Source organism: Papilio xuthus, unplaced genomic scaffold (genome assembly GCF_000836235.2).
Source record: "Papilio xuthus unplaced genomic scaffold, Pxut_1.1 DF825946.1, whole genome shotgun sequence".
Taxonomy (NCBI): Eukaryota; Metazoa; Arthropoda; class Insecta; order Lepidoptera; family Papilionidae; genus Papilio; species Papilio xuthus.
The window spans coordinates 2,597,819-2,617,377 of NW_013532703.1; the positions used below are offsets into that span (position 1 = coordinate 2,597,819).

Sequence of the window (19,559 nt, forward strand, 5' to 3'; positions counted from 1 at the left end):
GTTACAGTGGGAATATCGATATGTTCCCAAAACTAATATAACTAGTAGATTAACGAATAACAAAAATGACTTGATTCTTTTCATATTCTATCATCAAACAGCTAGGATTTTACGAGAAATCGTTCTGTACCATTGCTCAATTTCGGCTGCTGCAAACAGTATTAGTCTTGGGTTCATCGAATTGAACAGACATCCATCGTTCCTCCATCCGAAGATCCACCGGTTGGAAGAACCGGCAACACCGTTACCACTCTTCGCATCACGAAAAAAAAATTACAGTTAACCGTAGTCCGCAGCGCGCGTCGACGGAACGAAAAAAGCACAATCTGCCGCCACACCACCTCACTAGGACGTATACGAGCGGCTTTCGAAAGCGCGGGAACTTTGACAATTGCAATTGACAGCTAAGTTCTAAGCAAATACCTATTTTGATAAAGTGTTCGTGTTGTGCTGTCTTTGTACGTGTGTTTTAAAAGCTATGTCAAAGACATGACGGAGTTTGGATAATTAAATTGCAGTGTATAACGCGTGCTATTTGCATTCTTGTTTTATTTTATTTTGTTAAGGATTTGACTGGCAAAATGCCGAGTACAATACGAGGTAAGTGGGATATTTTAATATTATTTGAATTTATTTGTGCTTGAATGAGATGTTAAGTATTTTTTTAAAGAATATATCGCGCCTTTACTAAGTTATTGCGAATGGTATGAGTCAAAAGGTCAACGTATTGTTGACGGAAGGATCGGCATGACTAAGAAGAGTTATAATTTGAATTTCATATAGCATCTGGCGCCAAACAATACCAAATCAGACATGTATCACTTTCAATCATGTTTATACATTATTTTGCCGATTTAATGCATTCTTAAGATTACAATAACCTGCAACTTTTTAACGGCGTTTTTGATATAATTAATATCAAACATTATTTAGCTGCAATATTCGATACATAAAATTTAAACGTGTTTTGCCCCTACAAACGTATTATAATTAATTACGTACTTATTTTACAAGGCTAAGATGCTATAACTTTTCTAAGCTCTCTAATTATCAAATAGTATGGGAGTTAGCTTGGAATCGAATATTGAACCTACGTTTGACTAGTAACTATAAAGACAGGCTTACTTACTTTGTTAGTACCTCAATTTTATATGATTAAAAAGTTATAATTCTAAAGGTTTTCATTGAAATCTGTACTTAATTGAATTTAGTAACGGGAAATCTGACCAAATTATAATTTAATTTTTTTTACAATTATTTAAAAAATAAACTATACCGAAATGTGATATTATTATCACATAAGATTTGTCATGCAGATGATACGAACAATTAATTTATTCCTATACTAAACTACTTGTTAAAATTTGCCGCGTTAAAGACGTACCTGTAAAAAACCGTTGTTAAATTTTGCCAAATCCAAGGTCATTGACACCATAAACGCTATAAAGTAAGAGGTGCATGAATAAGATCTTACAACGATGCTTGTTACGTACAAAAGACATAAAACATTTAAGTATTTGATATGAGTTGTGAATAAATGAATTGTGGGTCTCCACTGTAATGAAACTTGTGTTTATACATATTGTTGTCTCTGTTTGTTCAACGAGATTGTAAGAGATGACAATACAAGAGATCTGTTAATTAATCTGCTAATTAACTTTCTAAATATTCAATATACAAACTTTAAACCTATCAAATCACATTACATTTAAGGGAAGTCATTGGTATTAACGTGAAGGTTTATTGTATTATATAATAAATTTAAAAAACTAACTATATATAACGTTAATTTATAATTATAAACGCACTATTAAAACTTTACGACAAGTATATTCGACGTATTTATAGGATACTTATATACTACGTAGGGGAGTAGAGTACACTACTACATAAAAATGGCGGTTAAAAATCATCATCAGTTCAATAAACGTCCCAACTGAAGAGCTCGAAGCCTATCTTAAGTTACAGCCTATATATAATAGCTATAGATAATAGTCAACCTACGCTCGCCGCAGTTCGAAGTCTAAAAATATGAGATAATTTATTTAAAGAAATTGGGGTTGACAGAAATTGTTTAATTATCCGTGAAAATGTGGTTGAGGTGAGAATATGTCTTTTCCTAATGCATACTGAGATATAAAAAAAAAATACGCGCCAATAATAACACAGGTAAACGTAACCTCAAGTAATTGTTAGTGTTTATTTCTGAATGGGATATGTTGAAGGCAAATTTAATAAGTAAATTATATGCATTTCGACATAAATATCACTTAGATTGAAATAATAATTTCGAACCAACGTAAAGTGTGATTCTAATATTATCTTCTGTATAAATCAATGCTGTTCGTTAGTCTCGCTGAAACTCGAGAACGGTTGTACAGATTTATCTCATCTTTGTATAGAAGGTGAGAATATTTCAAATAATTACCGAAAAAACCCTAAAAACAGCCCTTTTCTTTTTACCATATAAAAGTTTTCTAAATAAAACGTAAAGTTAATTTGAAATTTATTGATTAATTATGTTTTTTTTTAATTCCACGCGAACGGAGTCGTGGGCGACAGCTAGTTTACAATAATAATGTATACTCGATCAGTTAGTAGGCACGCTTAGCAGAGTAACTACCGTTCAATAGAGACTTAAGTTATTTCTTCGCAGCAGTCAGGGGCCGGACGATAGAAAAGCGACAGTTCTGCGATCGCGCCGCAAGGCCCTCGGTACCGTTGCTACAGTCCCTTTCTTCGTGACGTAGCATCGTACGGTACACGGCCAATGATGTGACAGTGTTGTTTTTATCGATAGACACGATATCGATATATCTTGTTGTCGATAAATCAGTTAAATTTGCAAAGAATTGATTTTCAAATGTTTAACACAAGATAATCAATTAGTTATTGTGACTAATGATTTCTTTAAAGATTTGTTTCTTAGTGAAACAGATTAGAGTCTAGTCTAGCCTGCGAAGGTTCCATATTTCGCGGGGTATTATATCTTACATATCTTAGTCGTAGGCTTGGCCAATTTTGAAGTGTGATTGTGTTTGTTTTATTCTCTAGAATGTCATAAGATATCAGTCTGTTCGGCTTTTTACAAGTATCGATAAAATTTAATCGATAGTTGTCGTGTCACATCACTGTAGTGACGTGACGTCGCTAACGGTGCGCGCAGTTAGCCTCACCCACATACAGTGTAACTGTGCGCGCCGCCGTTATGTGGACGCGATCCGAGACTCCGCAATGCCATGCCGTGGGACCGCCAGCCAAGAACATGTACAAAAAAGATGCATACACGTGCCAATGTCAATGAGATATTGATTTCCATCAAATCAAAAGATTGATTAAATACCCCTTTGTCAAATTAAATTATCGCTTGATAATATGAAAATGGTATCATTAAAATAGGAAAAGTTGCTTTAGGAATCAAAATAATAAAATAAATAAATGTTTTCTAGTAATTAATTTATTTTCAGTAGTTGTAATATTTAGTAACTATCAAACTTCTTCACGAATCTTTATCTCACAATATAAAGCTTATGCACATAAGTCAAGCAGTTGACCTGCAATCTGCAAGTTTGGGGTTCGAATCCCGCCATGTACCATTGTGTTTTTCGATTTCCGATTTACATATGTACATTTATCCGACATTCTTACGGTGAAGGAAAACATCGTGATGTAACCTGCACATATCTGAGAAGAAATTCAAAGATATGTGTGAAGTCAACCAATCCGCACTTGGCCAGCGTGGTTAACTATGGCCTAGTCACCCCTAACATAGGGTAGGCTCCGAGCCCCTCGGTGGGGAGCTATAGTGAGCTGATGATGATGACAAAGCTTATGATGTTTTTACCATTTAAAAAACTATTAATAATGTATAGATTACTGGAACTTTGTATAATTATTTGAAAACTTAGAACTAGTGATAAAATCAAAGCAATTATTCATATATTTATCATTAAAATGAAATGCAATTTTAAGGAATTCTTAATAAAATTCTAAGAAACTATTAGTGTCATTAAAAATCTCAGTAATTAAACAAAAGAACATGAAAATGTCTAGACACAATAGTTACACACTTGTTTTATAATTATTAATTTTCGTTGTGCGGTCATTGACTGATATTTTTAAACAAACTAGCACAAAATAAAACATTTTCTCGCTATTATTTATTTACCGTTAATTATGATTTTAATTATTAGATAATAAAAAAAGATTTACAATTTATAATATGGATCAAATTTGTAGAATAAAATCATCATCATCATCATCATCATCAACCTGCTATATCCCTATCGAGAGTCGTCACAGTATGTACTACTCCTCCAAACATCTCTATCAGCCGTCATATCCGAGTCTACGCATATCCTCTTTCACACAGTCATTCCATACTTTTTTGGTCTTCCTCTACCTTTGTAGCCATCGACATTCAATCTCATTACTTTTGCTTATATCATCATCATCCCTCCGCATAAAATGTCCAAACCACGCTAATCTTCTACTCCTCAAATTACTTAGAACTTTATGTTTCGTATATTTATTTTGCTAGGATATGGTTTATGACAATAGTCGAATGGCGAGATTCGACTATTTTCGAAAACCGTATTCTTTGCATTGGTATGACTACACAGTCATTCCATACTTTTTTGATCTTCCCCTAACCTTGTAGCCATCCACATTCAATCTCATTTCTTTTTTGCTTATATCATCATCATCATCTTAAATTTGTAGAATAAAATAATTATAGCCTGAGTTTCCACTTCCGATATATCCGTACAAATTCAGTTATCCCTTCTTTTCACGTACAGGGTGCTCCAGTATTGAAAATCCAACGTTAAAAATACAGTAGTTAAAAGCGCCATGCTTTACACATCTGGTTCTTTAAATATGCACTAAACGAGATATTGTTGAATAAAAAAACATAATTGTTGTTTATATAAGTTTTCCAAAGACTATCCTAAGTTCGTATAGAATAAGGTAGAGTTCAGAAAAGTGTAACTATCAAGTGAACAACGAAGAAACGAATACAGATTTTCTTTGAGCATTTTTTTTTATATCATATGGTGGCAAACGAGCGAGCGGTCACCTGGAATCGCTGAAATAGCGAAGCCACCGTTGCCCATAGACATACGCAATTGCATACGCGTTGCCTTAAATCGACGGAGGAGAGGATGCACAGAAAGAAAATATTTTCCCTTCCCATGCATCCTCTAATCCGGAAAGTCCACTTCCACTTCACATCCTTTCCTTATAAGAAAAAGGGTGGTAAGTGAAAGAGGACTAAATTAGGCCTCCGGCACGCACACTCATCAGACGAAACGCGGAATTGCTTCCACTTCACGCCTCTCTTCTGTGTGGTCGTGGTATTTCACCGGGCGAGCCGGGCCAATTCGTGCGAAGATGTTAAAGCGGGCTTTACCACTGTCAAAGCATTTGCAGAATTGCAGATATAAAATAACTTTAGGCTTAAAATCAACAAATTATAATGCATATTAGTTTAGCGGTATCATCATTAAATCATCGTATTCATTTCCATATTTCAATCAATCCACGATATTTATTAATGGATCGGTTATAGAATTACGTGCCGAAAGAGTTCGTTCACCCCGACCGGTTCGCGACTAGAGACTAGAGTTTTTATTTCTTAAAACTCTACGCTCTATTCCGTTATGTTTGTAGTAATACATGTTTTATTGAGTGTGGGAACGCAATTAATTTTTATACCTTTAAGCACTTCTTTATTACTTAGAGATAGCCCATTTCCTTTGCCATTTTTTTAAACTCTCTTCTTATTGGCTAAAATGTTTTAATCAAGTTAATTTGACATATTGATGTACCGTAGAAAGCCATTGAATAATAGCCTAATTAAATGAAAAAAATTGCCGGCTATAAAATGTAGTGATTGAAGAAATACGTGAATGTAAAATCTAAGAATGTAAATAGAAAATCTGAATCATTTGAGCTACACTCATACTATTTACGACAATATAACCTTGCGTAAGGTTACCTAGATAGCCTAGGTTTCAACGGTGACCTAGCTGTCTCTTCAGAAACCGTAAGCATAAACGACGTAAAACGCAAACACTACCCACATATAAATGCTGACCTATTTAAAAAGAAAGAAAAAAAACAGTTCCATTTTTAAAATTCGCGCCACGAGCAAATCTACGTGACAGTTTGATACTTGAAAGAACCGTAATGGTTAGGGCTGTCAACGTTAAAAATTTTAATAGATTCAGACTAAATATTAGATTTAAATAAAATAATGACATTATTCACATCTAACACATTTTCGAAGTCTTGATTGTTTTTTTTGTCAGTAATTGATTTTAATTATTTTTTACTGGGTTTAAAAAAAATTCTAAACATGTTAAAATCAAAACATTAGTATAAAATATATTCATAATTTTATGAATTCAAATGTATTGAAAATTTTATCTGTAGATTTTAAGTGATATGCAATTCATTATAGAATTATAAAAAAAATACATAATTTTCTTGTATCTAATCCACGTTGACAGCCCTAGTAACGATGACAGAACATTCGGATATGATTGCGCAACGGACACGCATTCTGTTCGGTGTTCGGGGGTCAACGCACGCAGTTCGGCGGTCTTGGTATCTCTCTCCCGTTAGCCGCACGTGAGCGCAGGTGGTTTTACTTTTAAATTTGCAATTTAGTACCGCTATTGGATAACAGGGGACGCTGACTTATGTCACGTCCGATCATGTTGACTGAGGCCTCCGTGCGCAGGTGTGTCACACGTGACTCTTTTAATTTATAGTCTAGTCTAGATTTATTGCCTAGTCTAGGTTTATAACCTAGTCAGATCTAGTTTTATAAACCAAAAATAATGTTTTTACGACTATACAATTTATTTACAGTGTTCCGCAATTTTTCGTTTTTTTTTTAAATATCGCTTCTTAATATAAATGTTATGTAGAGTATTATATATTTATTACTAACAGATCCACAGGTTTCTTGATAAATCAACCCTAAGATCAGTTATGGGCTGACCAGTAATACAAAAATCTTTGCCATATTGCCGAAAAATATGGAATTATTATAATTTGGAAAGGTACATTAGTAAGGGATGTAGAAAAAAACCCGATTGAAATGCTCATAGTCTAGAAGTTTTGTATGTATTTCTGATTTGGTTAGTTGATTTGCTTTTTTAGTATTGCATAATATAATAGTTCTAGTTAAATAAAATTAAACTTAGTAAAACTTTTGGTTAAAAAATAATACCTAACTTAACTAACTGGCTAAACTCCGGCTATAAGTTTCTTCTTTATCACGTAACTCGATTGAGAGCGATTGCACGTTTTTTTAATAATACCATTAAAAAGTATAAAACTTTTACTCGAGAGGAGGCGGTACAAATACAGGTAACTTATCAAACTTTTCTTCCAACTTCTTAGATTATTTTCCTTAGAAGTTCAAATTGCAATTTTGTAACATTGCCGACTTAAGACATAGTTAATTGCGAAATTTACCATAAATTCTTTTCATAACGAATTAAGATCACTTGACTTAGTTTTTTTTCAGTTTGAGTTCAGTTTCAGTCATTTATGTAGATACTAGCTGTCGCCCGCGACTCCGTTCGCGGAAAATTAAAAAAGCATTTAAATTATTATAGTAGCCTTTGTGTTCTTCCAGACTATGTTTTACATACGTGCGAAATTTCAGCGAGTTCTTCATGAATAAGTAAAATCTCATTGAGATCCGTTATATAAGTAAGATAAGATTTTGTAGTCAAAAATCCCTTCGAGCGTCCCCAGAATGGTCAATGCTTAGTCGTCCTTTCCAGGTGTTGGTGGAAGGTGGAAGAAGGAAGAAGGATGTAAGAGGAATCTACAATAGTTCTAATTTATGTTACATAGGACATAAGAAAAAAATCACTCAAAAAAAAATTGTTAAAATCCCTCCAGTGATTGAACACAAAACAAACATACTCAAATCGATTTTTGTACAGATTTGTACGTTTCGGGCGAGTCAGGTTGTTAGGCGTAGTAGCCGTCCTTGGGAAACACCGCATAGCGTAGTGTCCCGCGTCCCGCCCACTGCGACCGAACACCTGTCTCTACTTCTCTACTATGTACTACATCGTAGACGGCTAGTCACCTTCCTTTCCCCACCTCTTTTAAATGTAAACTCTAAAATGAAAAAGGTTCCTTAGGATTTTAGTCTACCTACAGCAATGGTCATATGTTTACAGATTTTGTTCTTAGTTTTCATTTTATAAATTACTAGCCGTCGCCCGCGATATCGTCCGCGAGGGATTAAAAAATAGATAGTAGCCGATTTTCAGACCTATTGAATATGCATTTAAAATTTCATAAATATCGGTCAAGCCCTTTTGGAGGAGAATGGTAACTAAAATTATGACACGAGAATTTTGTATTTAGATATGAAATTTTCCGACGTAATTTATCATTGATTAAAACATGACTTGATATTCTAATCTGTGTTAATAATACAAGAAGAAATTAATATCAAAAAATTGTAATATAGACAACTTTAATATGGTTTAAAAAATATATAATACAAAAGATTTTCCCTATTTTATAAATACGTTCGATATTATTCTTTCTCCGTATTATGTTGTAGTTTCCGTGGTATGCTGTAGTAAAATCTAGTTGTGTGACTTCTCACAATCGGCTATTAGTTCACTAGTGCTTTTACATGTCGGAATTATAATAACAATTTCATTGCATTTCGTATTGTAGAATCGTTTATAAAAATATTCTTACAGAAAAAAAGACTTACTAATATTATAAATGCGAATGGATGGATGGAAGGATAGATGCTTCTTTAAAGATATCGGCGGAATGGCTGCATGGATTTCGTTGAAACTCGGCATGGATGTAGAACATAGTCTGGAAAAATAAATAGGCTACTAATAAAGTTTTTTTTTACCGCGAAGACGAAGTAACGGGCGATAGCTAGTATAACATAAATCGGCATATCGCAAATATACAAATCTGACATTCTAAAGCCACCAATGGAACAGTTTTGAAAAATCTTGTTCGGGGCTTTTAACCGAGGGTTGTTTGTGACTGCTATTGTCACAAAAATGAAACACGAAGGGTTTGGAATAGGGGATGTAAATGTATACGCGGAATTGAAAAATTAGAGTTAGGAAAATTTATATTTGATTTATTTAGCGATTCATGTCTCTGAAAAGTTGTAATTTAACATTCTTTAAAGTTTAAAGGAAAGAGGTTTTTTAAAAGTATATTAATTAAAATTAAATGAACAATAGTTTTAATATAATACAATACATGTTTTAAAGAGGGTTCATTTCCATAGTGACACTCATTACATTTTTAACTGTGCGTGGAGGAGAAAGTTATTGACTTAGGTGTTGTTTACACGGGGTTTCCTTATTTGGGGGAACGTTAGATCATACCTCGTGTTACGTAATGAAAATTCGGGTACGGTTAGCAGAAAAAATGTTTTTTTATAATACTAAAAATGTTATATTTATATTTATTTATCTCAAATTCATAGGGAATATAGTCACTCATGACAAGTTATACTTTGGCACAAATCAAATTTTAATATTACAGTTTATTTTTTTTAAATTAGGTCATCACTAGGTCATCTAGGTAATCTGATGATTTGATTGCCCAAGAAATTAACGGTATCTATCATTCCATTCGGTGGTATAGTTTTTAAGCACATGACCGTATTTCGGTCCAAAATTGACACGACCTGGTTTGCTCCCCGCCATGTAGTAATGTTTTTTCGATTTCTGTATTTACGATGTTACATTTACCCGACGTTTGAACGTAATATAACCGGTACATATCGCTGAAGAAGTTAAAACAGCCCGTACAGGGCCATCGTGATTGACTATGGCCTAGTCACTTCTAATTTGGGTATGCTCCGAGCCCCGCGGAGGGTCATTTATGAGCTTATGAAGACATGATTTAATTTTTTTATTCCTAATCACACTAAATAATTTTTTTTTCTTTCTATTTTATTTTTTCTATTTACAAAATAACAAAAAATATTAATAATATAATTAACTTTTGAACAAGAAATATTTTTGCACGTCATTTTCAAATGTAATCGTATTCAAATCGCAAAGTTTTCTAGCACGTCTACTGCACTAAATACACAACCCATTGCGAAAGTATGAAAGAAACGAGAGCAGTGTTAAAGTTTAGCCCAAAAAACTATGAAAAGAGTCGGATGACATATATCCTGAATGTAGCCCAGCGTGAAGAGGCTCGCCTTCCAGAAATTAGTCCAAGGCCGTCCGTGAAAAAGGCGTGCGTTTTTGCCAACGGTACGTACCGGCCCGGGGACCAACATAAATTCGATTATATGCTTTTTCGTCATTGTGAAACGATCGAAGCGTACGAAGAGGGACAGAGGTAGAGGGTTAGAGGGAGATGAAGGATATAAGTAGAGTGCGCATGCGTGGGCACGTGCCGCCGAATGTGAAATGGCTCACACGGTATGACTTTTTCCAGAGATATCTCGGGATAAAAGAATACTTCATCCAAAACTAATAAGAATACTTACCATTGTGTTAGTTTGAGTTTATATTGTAAAGAAATATAAATAATAGTGAAGTTTTAAACATTTTTTTAAAGTTGAAAAGCATAATTAACTGACCATAAGTACAAACATCTTAACTTATTTTACTTCTTGTATTGTCAAAAATGTTTTGAATTTATGCTCTTTTTCTTTCTTTTATAAGACTAGTCTAGATATTTATTTCATATAAGTATTATTGAATGTATTGTCAAAAAGAAAAAGTTTTATGATTACGGTATTTCTTACTCATTTTTATTTTAAACAAAATAATACTTACCTATGTATATAAGTTAAATTAGAACAATGTAAAAATCTTAAGAATAATCTCGAGACAAATTCACGGAAGTGTACTACGTCGAGCCTACGTTGCGCGGCGGCGTAGCGCTACGCTTTCGTAGGCTTTGCAGTGGCTACGACGGCTACCCGCCGCCTCACCGGTCCGCGTTCTCAAAATATAGGACACCGTGTCAATGTGTCTCTAGCGCGCACAGCCTTCCAAACACAACAACAAATAACACCGCGGCCTGTGGCGACGCCTCGCGATACAACGACCATGTGAGACAAGCCGAGCCTCTAACGGAACGATCACTGCCATACGAATTTCCGGCTTACCCAAACGCACAAAGAATCGACGTACGATATCAAAAAACCATTTTTGGTAGGATGTTGACCCCTGACCTAGTTTCAATGCATCTGCGCGTTGCAGTCCTGCAGTGGCCAGCCTAAACAAACGATATACGGAAGTAAAGGACGGTAACCAGCGGAGTGTGTTCAATGGATTATATATACCCTATGCCCTAAGGAGTGTGATACCCAGTGTTCATTAGTTTGTATAAGATATCCCGCGACTATTTATCTTTATATTAGCGCTTCTCTTGTGTAATAATTTAATTTAAATTGACTGAAACTGATAAGTCTGATCGCTTCGAGTGTCTTCGCGGAAAGTATATTATAGTGTTGTGCATCGGTATCGATATTGAGAGCGAATTATATATAGTGTGATAAGAAGAGGGAACAAGCAATATGGCGGGCAACCGTGACAATACGCTTGAGGGACAGCTGACACACGTCATCCAGCACCATATGTCACAGCCGGGCACCGAGGCGCAGGTCAGCGTGCACCAGGTGCAGAGCCCCTCGGGCAGTGGTACCAAGCGACACCAAATTATTATCGATATAAAACAAGATATCGATATCGATGAAATGTCAACTCGATCGTTAGCTGAGAGTGTAATGGAGACGCTGGGGGCGCGGTCGGCCGCTGTTTACATCGATAACACACAGGTCCCTGGCGAGAACTCCGATATGGAATCGCTGACGACTGTTAATGTGATAGTGGCTAACGACCTGAGCCAGACAGCACCAAGCCCAAGGGTTGAGGAGGTAGAAGTGGCTGAAGTTAGTCAAGACGCGGCGGAGAGTTCCGGTATCCTGCCAGGGAATCGTATCGCAGTTGATAGGATCGTGGAGATGTCCAACGCTACTAACACAAATAGCGAGACGTCGACATCGAGCACCGCATCGATAACAACTGTGGCCACCACTACGGCTTCAGGTAAAAACAAAATTCACACCATTATTCTGTATTTGGAGACATATACAGTCTATTGCATAACTAAATGTTTTAGAGATGTTTATTAACATACTCAGATAGATTTAAGAACAATGTTAATGTAACAGTTTGCATTGTAATGATATACTTTATTGATTTTAGGGTTCCGTACCTCATAGGAAAAAAACGGAACCCTTATAGGGTCACCTTTTTATCTATCCATCCGTCTGTCAAGACCTTTTTTCATTTCAAACAACCAGATTAACAGTTACTTCCGAATATAGTTCAATACAAGCTCTTAGCTTTTAAAATAGGACAGTAACGTAGTCTAAGGCTAATGGCGCTATAAATAAGTAGACTGCAACACGATAGAGCTATTTTGGCTTTAGGTTGGAGCTAAATCACTGGCTAATGGTAACTTTTTAAAAGGCACAGGAAATAATAAGTTTGTAATAGAATACTGACGTAACATACTGCAATTTGGATTCACAAAAGCAATACTTTGCTTTTAAAATGTACGAGTATATTCTATATTGCGATTTAAATTGTCGCAAGCAAACGTTAGTGTAACATATAGTGAATCGAGTTATACCATAGTTGTAAGTAATATAAATCTGTACGAAACTCGCCTGTTATGAATGTTCTGAGCGATTAGCAATTATTCGAATTACGATATTTTTTTAAAAATTTCAGAAATGCACCGTTGATTGCCTTTAAATGCGAAATAATTTATTACCATGGGTTTCTGACAGCAATCTATATAAAACAAATCGTTCTCCCTGTCTATCATCTTTGACAAAACAGATTTATCATGTTTTAAACGGGGACTTCGGACTCAGAAACCCACGGTTAATGTATGAAGTTCTCATCATCATCAACCTGCCCTTATCCCTATCGAGGGTCGGCACAGCATGTACTACTCCTCCATACATCTCTATCAGCCGTCATATCCGAGTCTACCCCCTTCTTACGCATATCCTCTTTCACACAGTCATTCCATACTTTTTTTGGTCTTCCTCTAACCTTGTAGCCATCCACATTCAATCTCATTACTTTTTTGCTTATATCATCATCATCCCTCCTCATAACATGTCCAAACCACGCTAATCTTTTACTTCTCAATTTCTCGATCACTGGCGCTACTTTCAAATTTCTCGATCACTGGCGCTACTTTCAAACTTCCTCTAATATACACATTTTTTTTAATGTATGAAGTTCTGTTCTATTAAATTAAAACATATAATTATTTACAAAGGAACTATCGAAATTATTTTCTCAAGTTTAATTACAATTGTAGGAACGGTTTACAATCCATTAAAACTTAAATGAAACTTAAGTAAAATGGAAATAATCTTGAACTAATTAAAAGTTCATTGTTTACTTTTGTATAAAAGTGAATGAAATTGAACGCAGTAGTTCTACGTACTAATACTATTATCGTAAAGCCCTTTCTTCTCCATTTACTCTGAGCTGAATCGATTTAAAGATTAGCTGTTAGAAGCGTGTCATGGCTCTAACTATTAGCATTACATATATGGTAGATGCTTCTCTATTGGTTATCACTTTAGAAACACGTGTTTAGAAATATATTGCTGTCCCGCTCATTCTCATTGAAAAAGCTGAGACAATAATCTTACTAGTCTTGCTTCTTACTAATATTAAATGTGAATGTTTAGATGGATAGATGTTTTTTTGAAGGTATCTCCATAACAGCTGAACGGATTTCATTGAAATTTTGCATACATAATCTGGAAGAACACTTAGGCTACTAATTATATATATTTTTTAATTCCGCGCGGACGGAGTCGGGGGTGACTACTATACTTTCAATACATATTTACCACTAATGGTTACTTTTTTGTAATACTGACTGTGTTTGCACATTTCTTTACGTATAAACATTAAGTTTGAAAAATTTTCAGCATTTCAGTATTATTTTTATATATTTCCAGCAAGATATGATCGGAATAGTTGAGCTGAATAATTGACTAATTACATCGATCGTCAGGGGTTAGCGATGCTGCTGCGACCTCGCGCCGGTGACTAACCTACTTTACATATCATCTCATACATGTAGCTTATCTTTAAATAATTTTCAGATCTTAAAGCCTCTATACACGGATTACTTTAACGCGTTCGGTTTTCTCTTCATTCATAAACATTAAGTTTAAAGAGAAACTCTAAAGGACCGATCTCTAAAGGATTTAGGTCTTTAACCGTGGATTTCTGAAAACAAAATCTCCGTTTAAAACATATTGTTATCTCTATTTTGTCAACTATAATGCAAGGGATACGGATATGTTTTATACAGAGCATTTGGTTTCAGAAATGCACTGTTAAAGAATTCCAAATTTAAAAATATAATAAATAGGAATATAAATCTTCAATTGTTTCTTTATTTATTTCAATTGGAGCTACATACTCTAGCTTATTATAGCTTTAGTTACATTTTGTAACACGAAATCCATGTCAAATAATTTCCTTTAGCTTTAGACTTTAGATTTGTATCGGTACTGACAACGGACGTAACTAAACAAGAGAAGGTAGCGTGTGCTATCGATGGCTGTATTCCTTTGACTTGTAAATGACAGGACCTATCAAGAACACGCATTGCCGTGTCATAAAAACGAAAAATAAGTTATCAACTTGCTTAGTTGAGTGTTTGTTTTTTGTTTGTAAATTTTTAATTTTAATGCGTTTATAAAGACGTGAGTCAAGCAAGCACATGTGTGATTGTCATCTTTTCTTCGCGAATAGAAAGACTTTGTTTAGTATGACTGGGGTTTTTGTTGTTTAATCCATTTCTCAATAGTCAAAGTAATGTTCAGTCCGACTGCTGATGTTTGAATGTAAACGCTATCTCAATACAAGCGGACCCCTATCGAAGCACAATGCTATCTGTTGACTGCAAAGTTAAACATGATTTTAATGTAAAGGTGCTTCCACATTAAAGTTAATTTGCTAATTTATTTAATAGCACCATGATAGAGCACCACCTTAACCCTTAATTCGACAATTTTTTGTTGCAAAAAAACTGTTTTTTAGTAAAGTCATACTTACGTTATATTCTTTGAACTGACACGACTCACGTCACACTGGACACCATCGAATTGAGGGTTAAGATTGGTACTTCTTCTGGACTAAGAAAGTAAAATTATACCTTTTTTATATTTCAAATGAAATTGTTAAATAAAATGCTTCACAATAGTTTTATAAAAGACATTTAGAAGTTATTTTTTTAGATAGACTGATGCCTCATAAAGTATTTCTACATTTTAAATACTTAATTAAAAATATGAAATGCTTACAAACGTTAGTCTGTGAGTAGCTTTATTTTTCGAATAACTATTAGATTGTATTACACAAGTGTACCGTTTACGAAATGTGACAATTTATGTCAGTGTAAAATATCTATTATTGACTTTTCAATATTTGCTGCTGGAAATCTTTCGTTAACGTTATTTCAGTAATCGTTGATTTTCTATATCATACGTAATAAACTTTCTTTTAAATCAAAAGGTAAGATCATTAAAAACGACGTAGTACTAGTTAACACTTTAGTATTGTAAGTCAAATTCTTTTTTACTTAAACAATTTTGAGCATATCGTATATCTATAATTTGACTAAAGGAAATATCAACTGTTAGAACAAAGGATGGTCTATCTATATAGGCTTACATCCATATTTGCACTTAATATGTTGAAAGGTATATCTGCGTTAAAACGCTACATAAAATAAAGTAAAAACGTCGTTCATTATTTTAAAAGATATAATGGCCTTTATTAGTTGGTATAAATAATAAAAAAATAGTTATTGCGACAAACGTTTGGTTCCCGTTATACTAATGCCATCTATTGAACAAACCTCGCATCTCTTTGGCACATATTAAAACCAGATGGAACGGTATCTTCTTACGAACCATTCAAGTCTGCGATGTTTATTAGCAATTATGATTAGACAAATACCAGTGATGTTACATTTAATCAGTATTTTACGTGATAAAAAATTAAAAGCTTTAAATTTAATTTTTAAAAAAATCTGACAGTGCCATCTATTGTTGAATAGTAACACTTAATATGTGCATCTGACTAACAAAATAAAAACCTACACTAGACTTGTAAGTCAAGAAAATATTTTCGACCATTTAATAATTGTATTTGATTTCTAAAAAACACTATTCAAGAAACTCAATTATGGATTTATTTTCTATGGAATATAATCAATCATGTTATTCTAAAAGGTGGTGGTAATTTTCATTGAATTGCATAGAATTGGAGAACTTTAGTTTTAATTTGCCACTTGAGTGTAAAATTTGTAGTAAAACACACCAATCATAAGTAGTTGTCGTCAATAAAGTGTTCTTATCTTTGACCTATATTGTTTCTATCAAATCTCTATAAATATGTAATATAATATTATACAATTAGATAGTTGTAAAATGAGGTCAACATACTCTAAAATAAAATAGTATATAAGAACCGACAAGTAACGCCATCTGTTGACGAGTAGAGACAGCATGTTTTTTTGTTTCGAAGTACCGTTTAACGGTACCGCTACTGACACAGTTTCGCGCTCAGCTGATGTCGCGTCTGTGTGCATAAATACACTGTGACGTATGTGGAGAACATGTATGTAGGTGTCTTGGATCCGGGATGCGACGGGGGATCCGTTAGGACTTAGCTTCTTTAAGGTAACCTGTTCTGTACAAGTGTTTTTACATGTCTGTTGTATAACGAGCCTTTGTCATGTATTTGAGTGATGCGTTATTGTTCTTCGGAGCTGTGCTTGCTAATATAACTCGTAATTAATACTTACGTGTTGTTTTTTTCGTAAATCTTGACCTGAATACAGTGCGTTGACATTTCGCAAATGTAAATTTATCGCACTTATGTTAAACGTCAACAGTAATTGCTAAAATTTATTTTTACATAAGCCTATTTAATTCGATTACAAATAAATGAAGATTTTATTTTCTACTTACGTAGTTTTGTGGCGGAGAAACGTACATCAAATGTTTTTTGACTATTCATAGAAATTATGCAGTCAGATGTTTTTGCAGGAATTCTATCAACATCTTTTACAAAGAGACAGAAAGACTTTGTTCTTAGCAACTTTAATTTCTACAATAAAACAGAATATTCAAAGGGGTTTTTTTAATCCAAATTATTAGGTAACTTTACGTTTTCCTAATTTAATATTTTGTATCAAACGATTCCGCAACAAGGACGGCTACCTAAGAACCTATTGGTCATAAACTTCTGATGAAGGCCGATTACAAAATAAAACTACTAGCTCGTTAATTACAATGTAATCGAATTTAAAAGGTACGTTATTTTTATAAATTATAATTCTACAATATATTATATTTAATTTATCCGAATTATACAGTTATTTTAATTTTAAATTTTACTGTAAACATTAACGTTTATACGAAAATATTTGGGTATTTATAATATTACGTACATACGTAATATTACCCAAAATGTACATGTATGCATATGTACATGTTATTATATAAAATGTACATACATTTTATTCATATATTCTGTACATCAAATTTAAATAAAAAAATTATTGCCCCCTAAAAATCTTAAATGATAATGGGACTAAACAAAAAAGGGACCTGAGGAATTCGAAATGTCGTTTATAAAAGTACTAATTTGAATATTATAGCGACTCATTTATTTTATACGTATTGTAATTAATACTTAGGTAACATTTTAATTCTTAATTATAAATTAGAAGATCTACAGATAAAAAATGAAAAAAAGAAAGCAAACAGCGCTGTTAAACAAGTGTTAAAACTTTCTCCCTTGCAAAAAAAATTGGCGAACGCTAACAATATCTATGCGAGTTGCCTCGAGGTGAAATGAGATACTCATTAATTATGCTTCGAGTATACAAATTATTTTATCTTACTTTCAAGGGCTCCGACTTTTGTATGTACAAGAATATTATAAAAATATGTAGTAATAAATAATAAATAAAAATAATTATTTAGTAAATGTTGGTCTGAATTTCAAAAGTAAGTAAGAAAAAAATATTGTAAATATTTATCTGAGGGCTCTGTACTTCGGATTTAGATAAAATGCATTCGATTAGTGGCGATTCCATAGCGAACTTCAAAAATGTATGGAACTGACAGGCGACAATCACCTAACTTATCGAAAGTTGACATTTCTATACATTTTTGAAGTTCGCTATGGAATCGTTTCGGAGCGAATACACTTTGTCTAACCACCTTGCTCCTTCTTTTGAAATGACTGAGGTATAATCTTGTTTTAACATTATTGGTGATCGTTTCTCTTTCACAAAATTGATTATTTAAGTAATTTTATTAATTTTGATTCCATTATCCATATCTTTTATAACTAAACATTGTTAAATCTATATTCAAAAATTCATAATATCGAGTGTCGTAATGAATTACATCCTGATTAAACAATCTAATATATATATAACTAGCTATTGTCCGCGACTCAGTTTTAAAAAAAACAGTAGTCTATGTGCTATTCCAGATTATGTCTACGTCTGTCACATTACAACGAGATCCAGCCGTTCTGGAGATACATTCAAACAAACATCCATCCATCCAAACATTCGCATTTATAATATTAGTAAGATAGAAGTAGGATCTACATCTGCATTAATTTAAATGAAAGGCCTTTGAAAAGAGAAAGTATTTTTTTTCACTCTTACTTTAAATCTGGTCTCCGAATGTTGCTGTAAATAAAACAGGTTTAAATACTATTTGTACAACGCCTTGATTGATTGAAACGGTATGCTAATTAATTGTGTACTTTTTTGTGACCCTTGTGACATTTTAATTGAAAGTTAAGCGAATTTTTTTAGTATAAAGTTTCATAAGATTTGGTGTTAAAATTACTTGTGCAAATCACAATAGCTGAGAGATTAGATGTCCTAGATTGAGACCCCAGCAATAACTGACAGCATTTTCCTGTGGTTAAATAGTTAAATTTTATTTTATGCCTGGCTTACATGCCAGTAAAGTGGGATAGTAGCACTGTCCTGGAATGTTTTGGGTCACTGGCGCCAGTTATTTTAAACGCTAATTATGTAGCTAAAACTAAACTGTCTTCTGTCCGCGGAAACCTAAAAAAATCTTTATTTGTTTAGCTTATGTTTTCATCCAGATTCCAAGATCCGTTGAACCGTTCTGTAGATGCTTTATAACAAACATCAATCCATCCATCCATACATTCAAATATACGCATTTATAATATTAGTAAGAATAATTTTACAATACTGTTTCTAAATGTTGTAATATGTTTGTTTAATTTCAGGTAAGTGAAAGGCGAAAGAGAACGCGAGTAGACTTTGTGTAAGACATAAGTTAAAATATTCACCGACATAAGAATCATCATAAAAGTTCGTTAATATGGTAAGTATCAGGTAATTGAACAGTTTTAATTCTGCATATTTTCTATTGATGAGTGAGTGAT

The 19,559-nt window shown here is 33.6% G+C and overlaps 1 protein-coding gene across 1 annotated transcript in view; it reads left to right on the forward strand.

Annotated features, from left to right (window-relative positions):
* The first annotated feature begins 502 nt into the window (after nucleotides 1-502).
* Nucleotides 503-19,559, forward strand: part of Hr3 (nuclear hormone receptor 3 ROR-beta) — a 103,773-nt gene continuing 84,716 nt past the window's right edge. The window contains exon 1 of the mRNA XM_013321673.1: nucleotides 503-600. Coding sequence (XP_013177127.1) covers nucleotides 582-600 — 19 coding nt within the window. The 5' untranslated portion in view covers nucleotides 503-581. The remainder of the gene's footprint in view (nucleotides 601-19,559) is intronic.